The sequence below is a fragment of the Atractosteus spatula genome, chromosome 16 (assembly GCF_055471065.1).
Source record: "Atractosteus spatula isolate fAtrSpa1 chromosome 16, fAtrSpa1.hap1, whole genome shotgun sequence".
NCBI lineage: Eukaryota > Metazoa > Chordata > Actinopteri > Semionotiformes > Lepisosteidae > Atractosteus > Atractosteus spatula.
The window spans coordinates 11030648-11047615 of record NC_142721.1 but is presented as its reverse complement, the minus strand read 5'-3'; the positions used below and the strand labels follow the sequence as shown (position 1 = coordinate 11047615).

Genomic DNA, 16968 nt, shown 5'->3' with positions numbered 1-16968 from the left:
TGAGTAGCAATGGGATTTAAACACTAGTCCCCAGCAAAAGAAAGTAAGTCAAGCCTGTTTCTAAAGGATCAGACCTGCTCATGAGGTCACTGCTTGTGCTTTTATCCTGTTATATAGTCAGGATGCAGCTTTGCTTCTTCCAGCTCACTCTAAAGTGTGTTCTCCTTCTTGGCGAGCATTAAAGCATGGACAAAAAATGAGATACTCCTGAAATACTCACAAGGTTAAAATCGACAAATGGAAGAGAGCATTTCGACATGCTGAGTATATTTCCTTTGTAAGTTTAATGCAGTGGGAGACTGTTATTAATCACTCTGTGGAACCCGGGACAGACAGCGGGGCCTGTCAGCTGCAGTAGGTCTGAGAGAAACACTGTGTACATTTATTTCCAAACTAAACAGAATCCCAAATCTTGCAGAAATAACTCAAGGAATTTCAGGGAGAATATTCAATGTGTAGACACTTGTGGTTTTCTAAATCTCCATGTATTTATTCTGTCCACCTGCTTTTGAGAACTTCTGTTTACTGACACAGCTAGCATTTATTGGAAAGACATCTTTAGATTCATAGCAAAAGAAATATGTTGCAGCTTCTATTGGTTTCTCAGAGAGCTTAGAAGTTCGGTGAAGATGAACAATGGTCAAGAGTAGCTGAACAAGTATTCTGAAAAGCAGAGATTCTTTTGGTTTTCTGAAGATTTTTTTCATATTGTGTATATATTTTATGTATTTGAAGTTATAGATAAAAAAAATGGCAAATGTGAAGTTCATTGAAATGCGAAAGATGTCTTAGGATGGCACCTACTCAAAATGATTAAAGAGAGCACATCACCAGGGGTCCATCTAATTGGGTCAGAATTTCTTTCGTAACTTAGAATGACTGAAAAATATCTGAAAGTTTACAGTTTAAGCACACTAGGTGTAGGTTGGAAAAAAAAGAACTAAGACATACAGTACTATTTCACATCAGAAACAGAAGAAGCAAAAGAAGAGTGGATAAGATAAAAGATGCTTTGATAAAGTTTTCTACAAGCTTGGAAATAATCTGTGTATATCTAACTTGAGATCCTGAACCGTGTACTTTCTTATATTCTTTTATTCTTAATTCTGTTGTCTTTAGATACTATAGATCTAGTTAAAAAGAACAATATTTCTATAAAATATAGTTTATAGTTTAAATTCAATTTTATTATTTGTGTTTCTAATACATGTGAAATTTTATGAAAATCTAAGCTTTTTATACAAAATATGATTTTTACCTTCATTATAAAGCAAAAGAAATAAGTCCTAAGCAGAAAAAGTCTTAACACTTATAATTTTCTGCACTGTATGCAGAATATTATACTACAAATGTCATACTTACCCTCATAGTAGAACTGAATTTGAAATGCATAGAGAAAGTCAGCAAATGACATCAGGCAGTCCATAGCATCATCCATCAGCACAATCCTTTATTTGTAGAAACATGTATTAGTTATGTGGCTGGGTATTTATACAGGGTGTATCTTAAAGTTTGCTACCTTGTACAGATAATATACTAAAACTAAACAAAAGGTGAGTAATGGCATGGATTGAATACAATATTTGTGATAAATACCAATTTTGGTAATGTAGCACAGACCCATGTAAAAATATATCTGATATATAGTGACACAAAATATTTGCATTTTAAATGTGGAGCCAGTTTCAGTTGATTTACTTTAGTAGCCAGAATAATTAAGACTATGGACAATGAGAATACATAAAGGGGAAGGCACATGCTAAAGCTGTTTTCATCATACAGAAGTGGAACTTGCGGCATGCAGTCGAAAAGACGAGAACCATTTCAAGGATTTATTATCGTTTAATGAAGTGCTTGTGATTTACAGGGACAGAATAGAACAAGCCCTGCTTTGCATGATAAAAGCAAAACACACTACTGAACCCTTTTAAACGCTGATTGGTGGAACAATTAAGTTGATCTATAAAGGCTGTATTGACTCCAGAATGTATTCAAGCTAAGCTGAAATCCACATTTAAATGCAAGTGCCAAGGAAAACCAATGTACACATTGCCAAAAAAAACTGCAACTTACAGAAAACGTAATTATTAAATGTATTTGCATACATGTATTCTGTAGCTTTTATGATCATATAACAATTTTTAACTGTAAACTGCTAAAGATTTATTGAAATTGATGTATTGATGATTATAAAGACAATCAATAAACTAAACATTTCCCTACAGGATTAATAAAGTATTATCTATCTATCTCTATCTATCTACTACCATATGGCCCAGTTACAGGTATGTGTTTATTGAACTGCTACTGCTCTACAGATCAGATGTAAAAGTGTGAAACGCTGTATAAACAGTTTGTTTACAGCACACTTTTTTTTCCATTGGTTAATAAATAGTATCCAATGCATTTTTACAATCTTGAACTTGTCTACATAATCACTTTTTGCAAATAATTAATTCTGACGGTCTTATTCATGTAAGACATTAAATTGAATTAAACTTTTAAGGCAAAGTCCCCACAGACAAAAAGACATTCCAGAATAAAGATTTGTGGGACACTGATTTAAAATTATTTAAATATTATTGATTAATTTAAGAACAATTGAAACTGAAGCTATAATGGTTTTGCTCTAAAGCAATATTGCTCAATAAGCAATACAGTTTAATCAAAGTTTCAAAAGGTGCATTTTTACAGTTATGTAAATCAGAAGAAACAAAGTTCTTACATTTTATAGATGAAATAATTGCTCTTGAGTCATAGGAAAATAACTACATTCTGAATTTAGAAGAAATGTTGACTGTTAGATTTTTTTAAAACAGAGTATCCCTCTTAAATTCTCTTTTTAAGAAGAAACCATTCTGAACTCCTAATTTCCAATGAAATTAATATTACCTTGTACTTATATTCACTGCAGTGGATGATTTGGCATTGGAGACTCAAATAGACAAAGTACACTTTGTCACAGTACAGTTCTGCTGGTATAATGAAGTTCTCTACTTTTACCATTACATACAGTATGCTGCTATGCCAATCTTCAATGTGTAGATGAAACAAGATCTTGCAATGACAGGAAGAACAAATATCCCCCTCAGGTTAATAGAAATATTTAAAATAAACAAACTCATTCAGAAGCAAATCTGCAAAGAAGCCAGCATGCACTTTCTCCTTACAGCAGTGCACCTGTGATGAATATAAAGAAAGGTTTTTTTTTCTAGTGCGTTCACCAAAAACAGAAGAATTCCTCCCAATACAAAGGATAAAGAAATGCCTTTGTGTTCAGAGATCAGATTACATTTCAAGCAATGCTACTGGTACTAAAACATTAGTGTTTCAGTGTTATATTCTAAGATCATTCATAATTTTTGCATTCTTAAATAACAAAATATTAATTATTAAAAAATCATACAACTGTGATTATGAATTTCCTTTCTACAAACACACAAAGAAAAACCATCAAAAATCAAAATACATTTGTCTCTTTTTGAAAATCTTTATTATGGAGGTGCAGTTATACAATGACAGCCTACACCCATCTCCGTGATAACGATCAGAAATATGACACCGTCCTTGACAAAGAATCTTAGTCTTACACTGCAAGTCATTTAACCTTATTCATCACCTAGAGGTCCATCTCTTGACAGATCACTGAACCTTGTGTTTGCCTTTTAAAATCATAACTGATTAAGAAAGTAATTAATTAGATACCTACTGTACAGTAGGTAAAAATAATTAAGCTGTTTCACTGTGGGACATACTAAAGTGCTTATTACTTTCTTGTTCATTAAGTTTTAAAAAATATTCATAGACATTTTTTCTTGCATATCTTTTACATTTCCCCTAATACAAAGAGGCCAAGCAGTGTCTAAGCCAAATTCCCATCCAAGACAAGTGCCCAGCTGGTGCATAAGGGCAAATTGGCTCACAGGCTACAAATGGGACAAAATGGCTTCTCCAGTCTCAAGCCGGTGTTAAGAATTGTTTCCATAATTGCTTTATGGGTGTGATTATGCCAAGCATAGCAGATTTATAGGCTTTCTCATTTATGAGTTTTGCCTTTCCTCTCTAAATGTATGTTGCTTATTCTGCAAATCGAAAAAGATTTGAACTTAAAACAAGGATCCACAAGAAATTTTCTCTCAGTACACAATTTCAATGCCATTCACTCATTTAGTCCTTCAGTGCCCCAAGTCAACACAAAAATAAGACATGCAAATTAGTAAGATAGTTAATCAGAGAAAACATAGTGTTTTCATATTGCCCTAACAGACTTACACAATCTTTTAAAACCTGGACTTAAGACCACACAAGATTCAAAATATTAGGTTACATTTTACTTTAATCTAAAATACAGGCTTAGGTTCAATACTGTTCTTTTTAAAGTCCCTGTTTAGGATCTGGGTTTTATGAAGTTGTCTGTAATTAACGGGTACATGGAGTTAAAGCAAATTCCTGGCCTTACGTACTATCAGAATAAATGTACCCGTGTCTCATTTCTTAGAAAGAAGATATACAGAATTACTGTAGCTAAGTACTTCCACCCTGTGTTAGGTAAAGGAGTTCATAACAGAAGCATCAAAGCTATCATCACAATACAATGTCTGTTGGAATCTGATTATAATGAATTACACACCGCAGTGTTAACCAAAACTAAAATGATTTTACTGTGAGATTCAGATATTTTTTGCATTTTAGCTCTTAAACGTTACTTTAATTTTACATGCATTGATTGAGCATGTAGTAATGTGTATAAACAGAAATTTACAATAGTTCAATGAGAACCATTACTTTTTGACCAATAACTACCATATTTAAATTAAAACTGCAGAACATTGCAGGACTTATATCACTGACCTTGCTGCATTTTGCACCACTTCTACTGGGAAATCTGGACAGAGCAGCTGAAGAAGAGAAGTGTATTCTGTCATAGCCAGCAGGTCTGGAAAACAAACAGAGATGTGTATTATAGAATACAAATGCTGTGCATGAATAAAGGCATTTACTTAAAAAATCATAAGGTTACAAATGAGAAAATGTTAATTGAGCCAAAGATGTCTAGCTGTTTCTTAAAAGAAGCCAGGGTATCAGCTTTGAAATATGGCTGGATAGCTTCTTGATGACTCCCACAACCCTTTGTGCTAAAAACTGCCTACTGTTCTTAGTTTTAAATGTATTTTGCTATAGTTTCCACTTGTGTCCTCTGGTTCGTGTTTTACTTTTGATTCTGAATTTGTCAATGCTCTTAGAATTTTGAAAGAGGTTGGTTGAATTAAAATCTCTCGTTAAAATCTTTGTTCAAAACTAAAAAGATTACCTGGTTGCTGTACTCTGAACTGATTCAAGAATAGCCATATCGTCTTGTAAGTGGCCACAACTGTCCACAATATTCCAGATAAATTCTTACCGACATCTCTACGTTTCCAGCCTATGGACATACCATATATTCACAGCGCTAAGACATAAAATTGTACACTAGCACAGAAAAAAGTAAGGCACCATGTTTAATCATTCCAGTCTTCTACTTGACATATTTACAAGCCTAAAATGTACTCCACAAACATTTATAAGCAGCATACTTTTAACTGGAGAGGACAGACTTTGAAAAACTGATGTTTTGCTTTTTACTTTTTATCTCTATGGACCAGTTGATTTTTCGGACTTGTTTGGAATGATTTGTTATGTAGACAGAACTGCTTTCTGCTCAGCAAATGCTCATTCCTCCACAGATGGATCCAAGTTTATTTTTTTTAAATAAAGATTAATAGACTCCTTTTTCCCTCACCAGGTAAGAGATTCCTTCAATAGCTCATACAGGTTTTTAGGAAGCGAAATTCAAATGGGTTTTTGACATTGTAACTATTTTATATTGATATAAAAACACAGGTCAGCAATATAGAACCATTCATGCTGAACTACTGATGTACCAAGTTGTCTTATGTTAGCTTTTTAGTACCTTTCAATTGAAACCATTTTAAAACTGTGCAGAGAAATAGTTATTAGATTTCTTTTAGGTTTCTAATATATAATAAACATAACTATACTCATTGTGGTTCATTTGGTCATCCTCTGGGAGAAACAGCTCCTGTATCTTCCTGACCTCTACAATAAATTTACTATACCCAAGCCACAGCTGGGTGGTCCTTCTGTCTGACGACCGCAGCATCTCCTCCTTACAAGGGCCTTAAACCAAGTCAAAGCAGTCCAACTTTTTCCAGACACTCTTACTCTTCCCCAATATTCACTTCACAGAAACACAGTGATCCTAAAGAACACCACTGAGGCCAATCCATCTTTTTTTAAATAGCTCTTATGTAATTAAACCTATTCACCTATGCAGCAAAAGGAAAACACAATAAATGAGAATTTAAAAGACTTGTCAGAAATTGTTTAACATACAGTAAAACATACTAAATCATTCTGCATGCAATCTAAGGGTTTAACAGTGATACTCCTGCAACAATCCTTTGCCTCATTTAATATAATTATAATCCTTTCTACTATCATAATAGCTTAGCAAAGCCTCAGTATCCTAAAGCAACCCGCCACCTGCTTTTACAGAAGTTACTCCTTAAAAGCAATGGCTCATAGGTGTGGTGAGTGCCTCAATGTGACCTCGTAGCAAATCCTATAATACTCTTGTGATTACCACACAGCAATTCATCTTCTTTACAATACCAACAAAACGTCACGATAGTGTATTGTGCACATTTAAGATTGACAGGTGGAGCATGGGAGGCTACACACTACAAGTGTTAAAGCTGATCATTAAGTCCTGTAAATTGCAGGATACAGTCACATTGTTTCTAATAGACCTGACTGTAAACTGTCTGCCCTCATTGTAAAAATGCATGCAATGGCTTGGATTCTTACACAAAATCCTCATACGTATTGAAGGTACCTAGATCACAGTATTTTATTTGTAAGATTTCTTAGACTAACACCCTTCAGTAATGTTCAAACAAGCAATTTTTCCTATCACCAGTGACAGCTCATTTTGTAAATTATTTAGCATTAAAATGCTATTCCATTTGCTTCTGGAATCTCATTAATGGAAAATAGATTTAATTTTTTGAAGTACTGAAAAAGCCACAATAATATGCAAAGATTGTAATCTCAGTGAAGTAAGAGAGAGCTCATTCCATTTTTCCCTTATTGACAGACATCATAACAAACTTTTCATTTGTACCTCAGTGTAGGAAGGAGGAAAACTGATTACAGAAGCTTTAAAGCAAAGTCCTCATTAAAGCAGAAAAAAATCACAGTCAACTGTCAAATCTTGAATCTCATTATGAGGTGTATTGAACACACCACTTTAATTATGCCAGTCTTCCACAAAGCACATATACATCTCTGTGGATTTCAGACAAACCCATGGGATATCCTTCTATAAACCCACATGAAAAGATATAGCTGTGAGTTCACTTTGCTTTTAGTCTACAGCCAAAAGAAATGAGGTCTCACTTACTCTGAACATTAGAGGACCACACTCCACATAATACATACTCACTTTCATTCCTAACTGTGTTAATATGAGTCAAAAAGAGCATAAGAATAATTCAGAATAATGTATAGGAAGCTTTGGAAAATATTTTAAAACTCATTCATCTAACAGTGAATGATCTCTGGTAGCAGCACTAAAATGTACAGTATTTCCAGTTAGTATCTGCAGTTAGCTTAAATAATTATTTTAGTAGATGAAGTATTTTAGAATCTGTGACCACAGGTCTCCAGTACCATGAACTTTGTTTATATAACACTGAAACACTGTATGCATGCAGCTATCCAGAAATAAGGGTTAATAATAGGAAATAATTTAGTGGCTCTGGCATTCACAAAATTGGAGAGATTAACTGCATGCTCAATCATAAATTCCCACCCAGCCTTTAAGGGCGAATAAATTTGTACAGTACCTTCACTGTCTGCAGGATTATTTGTCTTTGTATAAGAACCATATTATTCTCCATTTATACAGATCACAGTAACAAGAAATAAAACATTTGATTTCAAAACAGATTGTTACATTTTTATAAATTATATATGCCAAAACATTTCCTGAAAAATATGTAAAGGCACAAAATTGATAAATGGGATTTTACTAAGTTTAGGGAAATACTTTCCTTAATTGTTTGTGTATAGAAAGCAGCAAATGGAAAACTAAGAGTTTAAATAAAGTGTTTTACAGGGTGGTAGAGGGTGTAAGTCTTGATAATGATTTTTTTTTTTACATATTTGCACTCAAATCATGAGATTTTGAGAAAATCCTTTTGTAAGGAGGCTTCGGGTGACAGGTGAAGCAGCTTGTCAGTCCTGCTGGTTTGACACATACTGTGGATTTGGAAATCACTCATTGTAAACACAGGGTGTTCCTAAGTGTTGGCACAGACCTTTGTTGAATAATAGATGGGCTCCAATATCAACTCTCACTTATTTCATTGAATCAGCTGTAATATACAAATGGCTAAATTAGTCATGCCTCCCTGCTTTAAGCTCAGATGTTAATTAGAAACAGACCATCCTTGCCTAAGCACTCCCCTATTTCCAATATAAACATTTCTGGCTTGTGGAGTGGTAGTTTATTGTTTCTTCAGAAGCACAAATCACACAAATGTCTAAGGGACTGGCTGCAGGAGTGAAAATTGTTCTTTCCTTTGAGGCTCTAATAATAAATTGTACTTTTCTTTGTAGCTTGGTACTTTGGAAATGCTTCATCTTTGCAGGTCTAGGCACTAACACACTCACAATTCTGAGAGCGAATGCTATTTAGGGCTAATCAATTGATTTTAATTTTCAGACTTGTGAATTTGAATTGTAAAGTTTTGTTTCCCTTTTTCTCCGATTCCTGTATGTAATACTAAAGTTAATCTTAATTTAGTCCTCCTTCTCCATTAAAGCTCAAAAACATCTAGCTTTTTGTGTAACACAATCCGACACCAAGACTTTGCATCTTCTCATCTTTCCTCATGACAAGCAAATAAATAAAAATGTATGAGTTTACGTTCAACCACTAGATTTCAATAAAACAGGAAGAGTTTATAGGTATTGCTACACACATCTTTGAGTTTCAGTTCTGGTTCAACAAGTTCTCTTGCAGTCTCTTGGAAGGCACTACTGTATACTATTTAATAATTTAGAAAAAAGTTTTAGAAAACTCTTAACTACTGTATAATCACTAGTATTGTTTGAAAACCTCTGTAGATTGTTAAAAGGATCATTTTGATTGCATTGCTTTTTGGCTTTATTAATGATGCCCTGCAGCTAACAGTCTAACTATCTTTATAAAATCTGGATCTTGTGGCATTTTATATGTACCTAGCCAGGGTATTAATGTAAGAGAATTGTCTCTTACGAAAGGCATTTGATGATTAATTGCAAACCTAGGCATCAAGTTTCAGACAGTTGCCTAAGGCTTCATCACTCCCCTACTCTGACAGCTGTAACAAATATGAAGATCTTCTTTCTGAGCAAACACATTTTGCAATGGCCTGGCTCTGCTCTGTAACTGAAGAAGATCTCCCTGCACAGTGCAGCCATCTCTGTCCTTAATCCAGTGGGATTATTACTCTAACTTTAAATTAAGCATAAAATGACAAAACAAATATGAGAGTAATACCCAGACAAGGACAACACAGAGCCATCTATGAATGTTAAATGTAGTTGATCTCAATTAGGGATGAGTCAGGGAAATAAATAACATTGAACTGAGTGTGATTATCATATATTTAAACTGTGTTGTTTATATTCTGTATGCTTGTCTAAATATAAAAAGAAAAATGCATTTTTTCTATATCTGGATTTCTATTTCTGGTTGATCAATCATGAATATTACAAGGATATGTTTAAAAGGTTATTCTAAACATATCCTTTTTATGTAGTACCCACCTATTAAACAGTAAAACTTGTCTCAACTAACATTGTAAAAACTGGTCAAAGAACCATCCTTTCCAGAATAAATACTACTTTCATGAAAACTAGATTTCCCAAATCCCTCTTTAGTACCATGATTCCCACTTACTAATGAATCATGTGATACAGCACCCTTACCTTTGATAAACTTTTATAAATGAAAAGATTTATGCTTCTTACAATAAATCACAATGGTACTTTTAACATGGCAAACCTAACCAGTAACACAAGTTGTTTCTGTTCAAAATGATGACTTCAAGTTTGGCTGCATGGCATCTTTTCTTTAATTAAACTGCTTTAATTGAACAGAACTGGCTTGCCCTAAATAGATTCCAGATGATGTGACTTGTGCAGTAAGTGTATGATACAAGAGGAAACGGCGAGGAGAATTAACTAGATGCTTCTGAAAAAGGGGAAAAGGGGCAGCTTTTAAAAACAGCAGCAAAAATAAAGAAAAACAAAAATATGTATTTAAAAAAAGTCATCTGTAGACATCTGCACTCCACCAGCCCAAATAAATTTGAGAATATTATGTCAACACATAAAACAAAGCCGTAATTTCTAAAAGTGCAATTTAGTAAAGCCTGTGATTTACATGCTAAACAGTGTGTGTAATCCCAGAATTTTGCATAGACAGGCTCTCCTCTGGGCCTAAAATTTTATACCAACTGTATAGTAAACTTTAATTTCCTCTGCTTATCTAATAACATGTTAACAACTTGCAAGAGAACAATGTGACTCACAGGCAGAGAATCACTGGCCACTATCCAATCCTCCTGACCTGGTTCATTATCTAAGGGGGATCTGCACTCTGCCACAAACACAAAACATCTGCATTCCTCCCCTCAACATCTGTAGTGTCATTTGTTTGCTGCACATGAAAAGAGATCTGAAATTCTGTTCAGGTTGCAATGGACAAAGGACAAGATGGTAACTACCTGAGTAACTAAGACATAAAAAATACTGGAAATGTGTTTTCCATCCTATAAACCAAATGTAGTCAACAGTCCTTTGGAGAGGATGTGGTATTATGCCTTCAATAGAATAATGTCTTTTTAAGCTCAATCACACAGGATCTGAATAGTACAGAAACAGCAGGAGGAAATCACATTTGAGATGTTTCAGAAAGGTATTACCATCATAGAAAATTCTTTGTCAACAAATAAACCAAAGTAAAGGTAATGATTTGGGACCGTGTGATCAAAATCCCTTGTACTGTAAATCCTTTGTACTATAAATGAAAAACATTGCAGTGTGAAACTAAAATCAAATGTATGTTCTGAACTGTGGTTTTGAGATTATTACATAAATGTGTAACAACATATACTAAATGGTCTACAATGCCACACTGCCAATCCCAGAATCAAATCTTCTGAGTGCAGTGACCTGAGCCTGAAGCGGCACTTGTGCTCACGTTTTCCAATGCTTTTCTAACATTGCGTATGTGGGTACATTAACGCAGCTCTAAAATGTAAACAGTTTCTTGCAAGTCAATAGGTAGTAATATAATACATTAATCAATTTGTTCTGGGTCCTTGATTGTGCCTTATGACTTCTAAACATAATTCCCTAATCCAGTGCTTTTTATGGTGATTAGAAAGATAATAAATACAAAAATGCAATTCCACTCCTAGAACAAAAATATAAAAGCAATATTATATTCAACATTCTGAATGATTAAATACACACTCAATCCCATTTTCACCAAAATAACACCCTCTTGTATTTAATGCAATCCCAAGTGATGTCTTAATTTTATTAAAGGGCCATAAAAATATGGTAGCAGAAGGTACAGTACATTTGACAGTGAAAGAGGCTGTCATTTTAGACAAAAATATTTGAGAGATTTTATTAATATTCTTTAAGACAGAATGGTAATGCTAGTAATCATATTTCAGCAGTCTTCTCATGTTTAAGTTGAGTGTAACTCACTTATTAATAATTGTTAACAAGCAAATTAAAAGAAATATACAAAATAAACCATAAACATTAGCACTGTAAGAGTCTTTTAGCTAAAATATGGTGTATTTTATTTTATTTTCTAGTAGAGAGCTTGTACTTGTTCTTGTTTTTTGTGAAAAACTTTTCACTTTGTACTCTTCCTTCACATGATATTTTTGTGTGACTGTACTGGCAATGTTGCTGACATTAAAAATATGTATTTTATTTTTTAAACTAAAAACAATTTAAAAATGGAAGAAAGGCATTTTCTGCCACAGGTGGCTGCATGGAGAAGACAATTGTTGAGACAGTTTTGGTAGTGTGGTGTTACAGATATGTTTTGGAGAGTACAATTATTATAATATTAGCTAATATGTCTTGATCATTTATGTTTATTTATTCCCAATGCTGTCTTTGAAATTATTTTGAGTATGCAGTGCTTTTAATCTATTAAATAATAGTTATAAAGCAGTTGTCATCCCAGTAACATAAAATTTATCAGGTTACTACAATAAGCAATATTTCTCAGGCCCAGTGTTAAATAAGATAATAATCCTACAATCCAATCAAAATACCTATTTATCTGTTACCCTGCTTCAAAGACACACTGAGTTTTGTAAATGATGGGTATGAAGCACTGGAGTTAAAAAATGCTGAATAAAAAAGATGATACTAAACAGTACTTTCAAGTCTCTCTTTCTTATTCCAAGTGAGTCCGGTTGAAAGAAAGGTTTTGACAGCTGGTCTCGTATTGATAGTGCCTAATTACTGAATGCTCCATCACCCACAGACTTCAGAAGCACTTTAAATGCAACAAGGAGAGGCAAGGATTCAATAAACTCATGACTGACCCTGAGTGTTTGGTGATGCCATAATGCAGACATACAGTAACCAGGCTTTAAGCCCTTGAGGGTACTGCTTGTCTGTGCTGATTATTTGAAGGTCCTTCTCATGCTTGAATGCCGGTCAAAGAAAGGTGTCTGAAAGCCCCATCAGCCCTAGAACAAAGTGTCAACAAGCAGTCACAGACATCATCCATCTCATGCTTAAAATATTTCTGGTATTCAATATGATAATAACATGAATTGATCATAAGCCACAATGGTAGGATTGCAAATCATGTTTATAGATGGTTATCATCACTAGTTAACACCCAGAGCTGCAGGCCTACTGTGCTGTACTGTGTGTGTCTGACAATTGCAACCATGTAATACTAGGGGCAATGGCAGCATTTCTGTGTCTCTTTCAGTGCAGTGGCAGTGGTGGTAGTCTTTTTTCACTACCAGTCTAAAATAAGTAGTATCTTTGTTCTAATTGACTCATAGCATCAATTAGAACTTGGAGCCTTTAGTGCAGGAAAATATAATTTAAACTTCAGACTGAGCCCTAGGACAAAATCTTCTTCATGAGAGCTGAGAGCTGAAAGGGTGTCATCAAAATCATCTAACCTTGCCAACCGCCCTAACCACGATGCTTACTACAGGCTTTGCCAACATCCCTCTGGCAAATAAAAAGTTTAATAGTTTATAGTTATTTTGAAAAGATCTGAGGTCTTTGGAAGTACACCAAACTCAGAAAAAGTAACTAAAGGCCTTTGTGCTCAGTGAAGAGATTGACATTTTTATGTTTTGTTGTGCTTTGTAGTCCTATGTTGAAACCAACGAGCAACCCAAGCCCTTATGTTTGCATACAGTATTTTCTGCAGGTACACTTTGCAATCCCAGCAAACATTTTGGATGGTGTGATATTTACTAAAAGCACTGGGCATAACATTATTTTCTTGAATACAAAAATTATCTCTACTGTACATGTTCCGCATACCAAACGGAGATGACTGCTGAGCAATTGATAACTATGAAATCTGTCTTGTATACATTCAGGATGACATATTCTGAAAGAATGAAAGAAAAAAACGTTCTTGAAAAGAGTGCCTTGCTATATTTATGTTATCATCTTTTCACAGACATGCTGGCTCATTTAAAGATTCATATCTACTTACCTATTCATCCATTTTCAATAACCACTTAGGCCAATACAGAGTTGATTTGGTGCCCAATATGGCAGACAAGGTCATAAGGCAGGACAGAACACTGGACAGGACGCCAGTCCATTACAGGGCAGACATACCTGCATTTATTCGCACACCTACACGGGACAATTTAAAGGTGCCAATTAACCCAGACTCAATGGATTTCAATGGTCGGAAAAAACAGAAGGTGGTCCAGGCCACAATCTGAACCATTTCAATTTATAAAGGGAGCTGCACAAAGGGAGACAGCTGTATACTTAGCCTAAAACTGAAGAAAAAGGTGAAAAAAATAGGTTATTTAAATAAATAAAGACCACACATACTGCACCAGTGTTACAGCTGAAACATCTGATTGTTCTATACCTAGAATATTCATTATCTCATGTATTGTACTACTTTGGAGGCAATAACTAATGTTTACTGACCACTTACTGGAATTCACATTTGTAGAAATGTAATAAATTGAAGTTTCTCAAAAGACACCTTAATTTTTATTCTTAGCATTCGTTTAGGGCTGAGAAGAAATCATGAGTAAGACTGGCATGTAAAAGACAATAAAAGAAAGCACTGTACTAACATGCTGCCAAAATCTTAAAAGAGACTGGCTTTAAAAATACTTGTTAAAATACTGGAATTTGCTTACAGATGTGGGAGGTAAGGTTAATGTAAATAAAGTATTTCATAATTCCTATGAAGGCATCAAAGGAAAGTGATCATTTTAACAAATTCTTTTTGTTTAAAACATTTTTGGTTTTGGCTCAAAACACGATAGCATCAATCCAAAGCCAACACAGAACCTGTGAACTCTTCCTATTAAGTAATTATGTAAATTAAAAAGATCTTGGTCAGTAAACATTAAAGAAGGGTTCAAATACTGCAGCAGACTTTGTGTTTTGTCAAAACCTCAGTTTTCCATTCTGTATCTCCTATATTTTTCACATCCTGCCTTGTTTGTATTATGCTTTATCACAAGTGGAATTTATAACTTCATTGAAAAAATGGGAAATATGTCACTAAGAACAGTTACATAGTTTACAAAGCAAAACTCAGTGTACAGTACATATATATCTTCACTGTTTAAAAGAACTCTACTGCATTTTTGAGCTGGCCCTTTAAATCAATTGTAGCATCATCTCATTAAGTGATTTAGGTGTGGGGGAAAAAAGAAGGAAATTCTTAAAAGCACTTTAAACAAATCACACATTATGTTGCTTTTCCAGTGTACTGTCTTCCAATCTTTACTGCTACTTGTTGGACATTTGGTGCTTAAAACAGCCATCATTCTATTCAAACCCAAGAACTGCATCTGCATGTGCCCGTGAATTCTAGAACAGAGTGGCTTCTGCATGCATCTAGAGTGCAGAACATTCCACAATATAAACCACACAAAAAAAACAAAAACGTCCAGGGTGAGTGATTTTAATTTACAATAGGGTCAAATTCCAAGAACCCCAAAATGTACACTTATTGGTTTCCAGAAATTGTTTAAATTGGTCAAGGCTAACACATCATTAACATCATCATCATTATTATTTTTTGACTAAAAGACTCATAAAAACCTTTACAGCCACAAAGCATGTATTTCAACAATGTGGATTTCAGTAGAGTATGAGGATGTATTATAGGCTATAAATTTATTACCAAATCCTTTCTAGAAAAAATATATATATAACATGTTGAAGATTCTGCAAGTGGGGGCAATGTAAGACACTTATAGTACATGTATTGGTATGAAAATGTTAAGTTACTCTGCTTTTTGAAAGTCATGATTCAATGTCACTCATCATACTAAAGCTTCACAAATTGGGTTCTCTTTTATAAGACCTATTTGTTCACAAAAGCATATTTATTTTAAATTATTAAATCAGGTAGTTGAGATTTCTTTAAAGAACACACTGAATGACGTACACTTATTAAATGTTCTCAAATCCAGAGCAATTAGTTTTAATTAAAATATGCAAAAAATATAAGTATATATATAGTAAATATTTAAATCAAAAAGAGATTAATCTCCTTGGTCATTGCTATTAATTCAAAATTACATTAAAAATTAAGAAAATTAAGTAAATTGAGAAAAACAATAATGATACCTTATTTAAATGTAAATGGTAGTAATTTAACTTCTTCTAATATGAAGCACAAAGTAGTCTAAAAGCAAAAGCAAATTCATGTACACAACTTGACATATTGTTTTGGCCTATCTGGTGAGAAATGTAAACAGACAAATAAAAGAAGGAGTACTTTTTCCTCCCTATACTGCATATACAGTACAAGAAGAATGTTTTGGTGATTGCAGAAAAAGCAGAACTGAATCCCTTTTGTTATTTCTGACAAGTTTGTTCTGTGTATATATTGACTCAGTGGGTAAAAAGTTGAATAGTAAATTATATTTCTTTCTCATTAAAAGCTAGGATTAATCATTTAGAGTGAGGATTCCTGGTGTCCTTGCACACAAAATGCTTTGGTGTAACTATCGGTACCACATTATATTAGAAGTTGCAAATAAAATGTTTAAACACTTTGTACAGGAAATGTATACAAAAAGTATGAAGAGAGTGACATAAATTATAATCTCTATCTGTTGTAGACTAACTAGATGTCAGTAACTGTATCATTAAAGAAATGCTAACGGATTTTTATAAACGGTTATTGTTATTGATTTGTGTGTGACCCAACTGTTGGAGGTTGCTCTTGGTTTATCGTATATGTTTGCACAATAAATTCACTCAAAACAGAAAATGTAAAAATGATACCAAGAATTATTTTCCTCTTTCATGTCACAAACAAGTAACTTTGCAGACCCTTAACCAATTTAGAAGCTAAATCTTGACCAAAATCATTAGCAGCTGCATTTCACTACATAATGAAAACAGAAAAGGGTTTAAAATTGTACAGCCAAACCCCAAACCCAAACTTAGACATCTACAGTACAGAACAATCATCCAGAAAATTGTTTCTCAGAGTACATGTCCTATATTATTGGTGTCTCTGTGTGTAGATTTTGGGCTTTGCAAGTGGAGATTTGCATGAAAATCTTACAGTGTCGCAACAGTCTCTGGTTTGTTAATAGCAGAAACAAGAGCATAGCGAATGTTAGT

The 16968-nt window shown here is 33.9% G+C and overlaps 1 protein-coding gene across 1 annotated transcript in view; it reads right to left on the bottom strand.

The window, feature by feature from the left end:
- The window catches only part of cstpp1 (centriolar satellite-associated tubulin polyglutamylase complex regulator 1), a 50198-nt gene that overhangs the window by 8669 nt on the left and 24561 nt on the right, over nt 1-16968 (bottom strand). The window contains exons 4-5 of the mRNA XM_088934844.1: nt 4852-4936; nt 1363-1448 (exon numbers count right to left, since the gene is read on the bottom strand). Of these exons, the coding sequence (XP_088790970.1) occupies nt 1363-1448; nt 4852-4936 (171 nt within the window). The remainder of the gene's footprint in view (nt 1-1362; nt 1449-4851; nt 4937-16968) is intronic.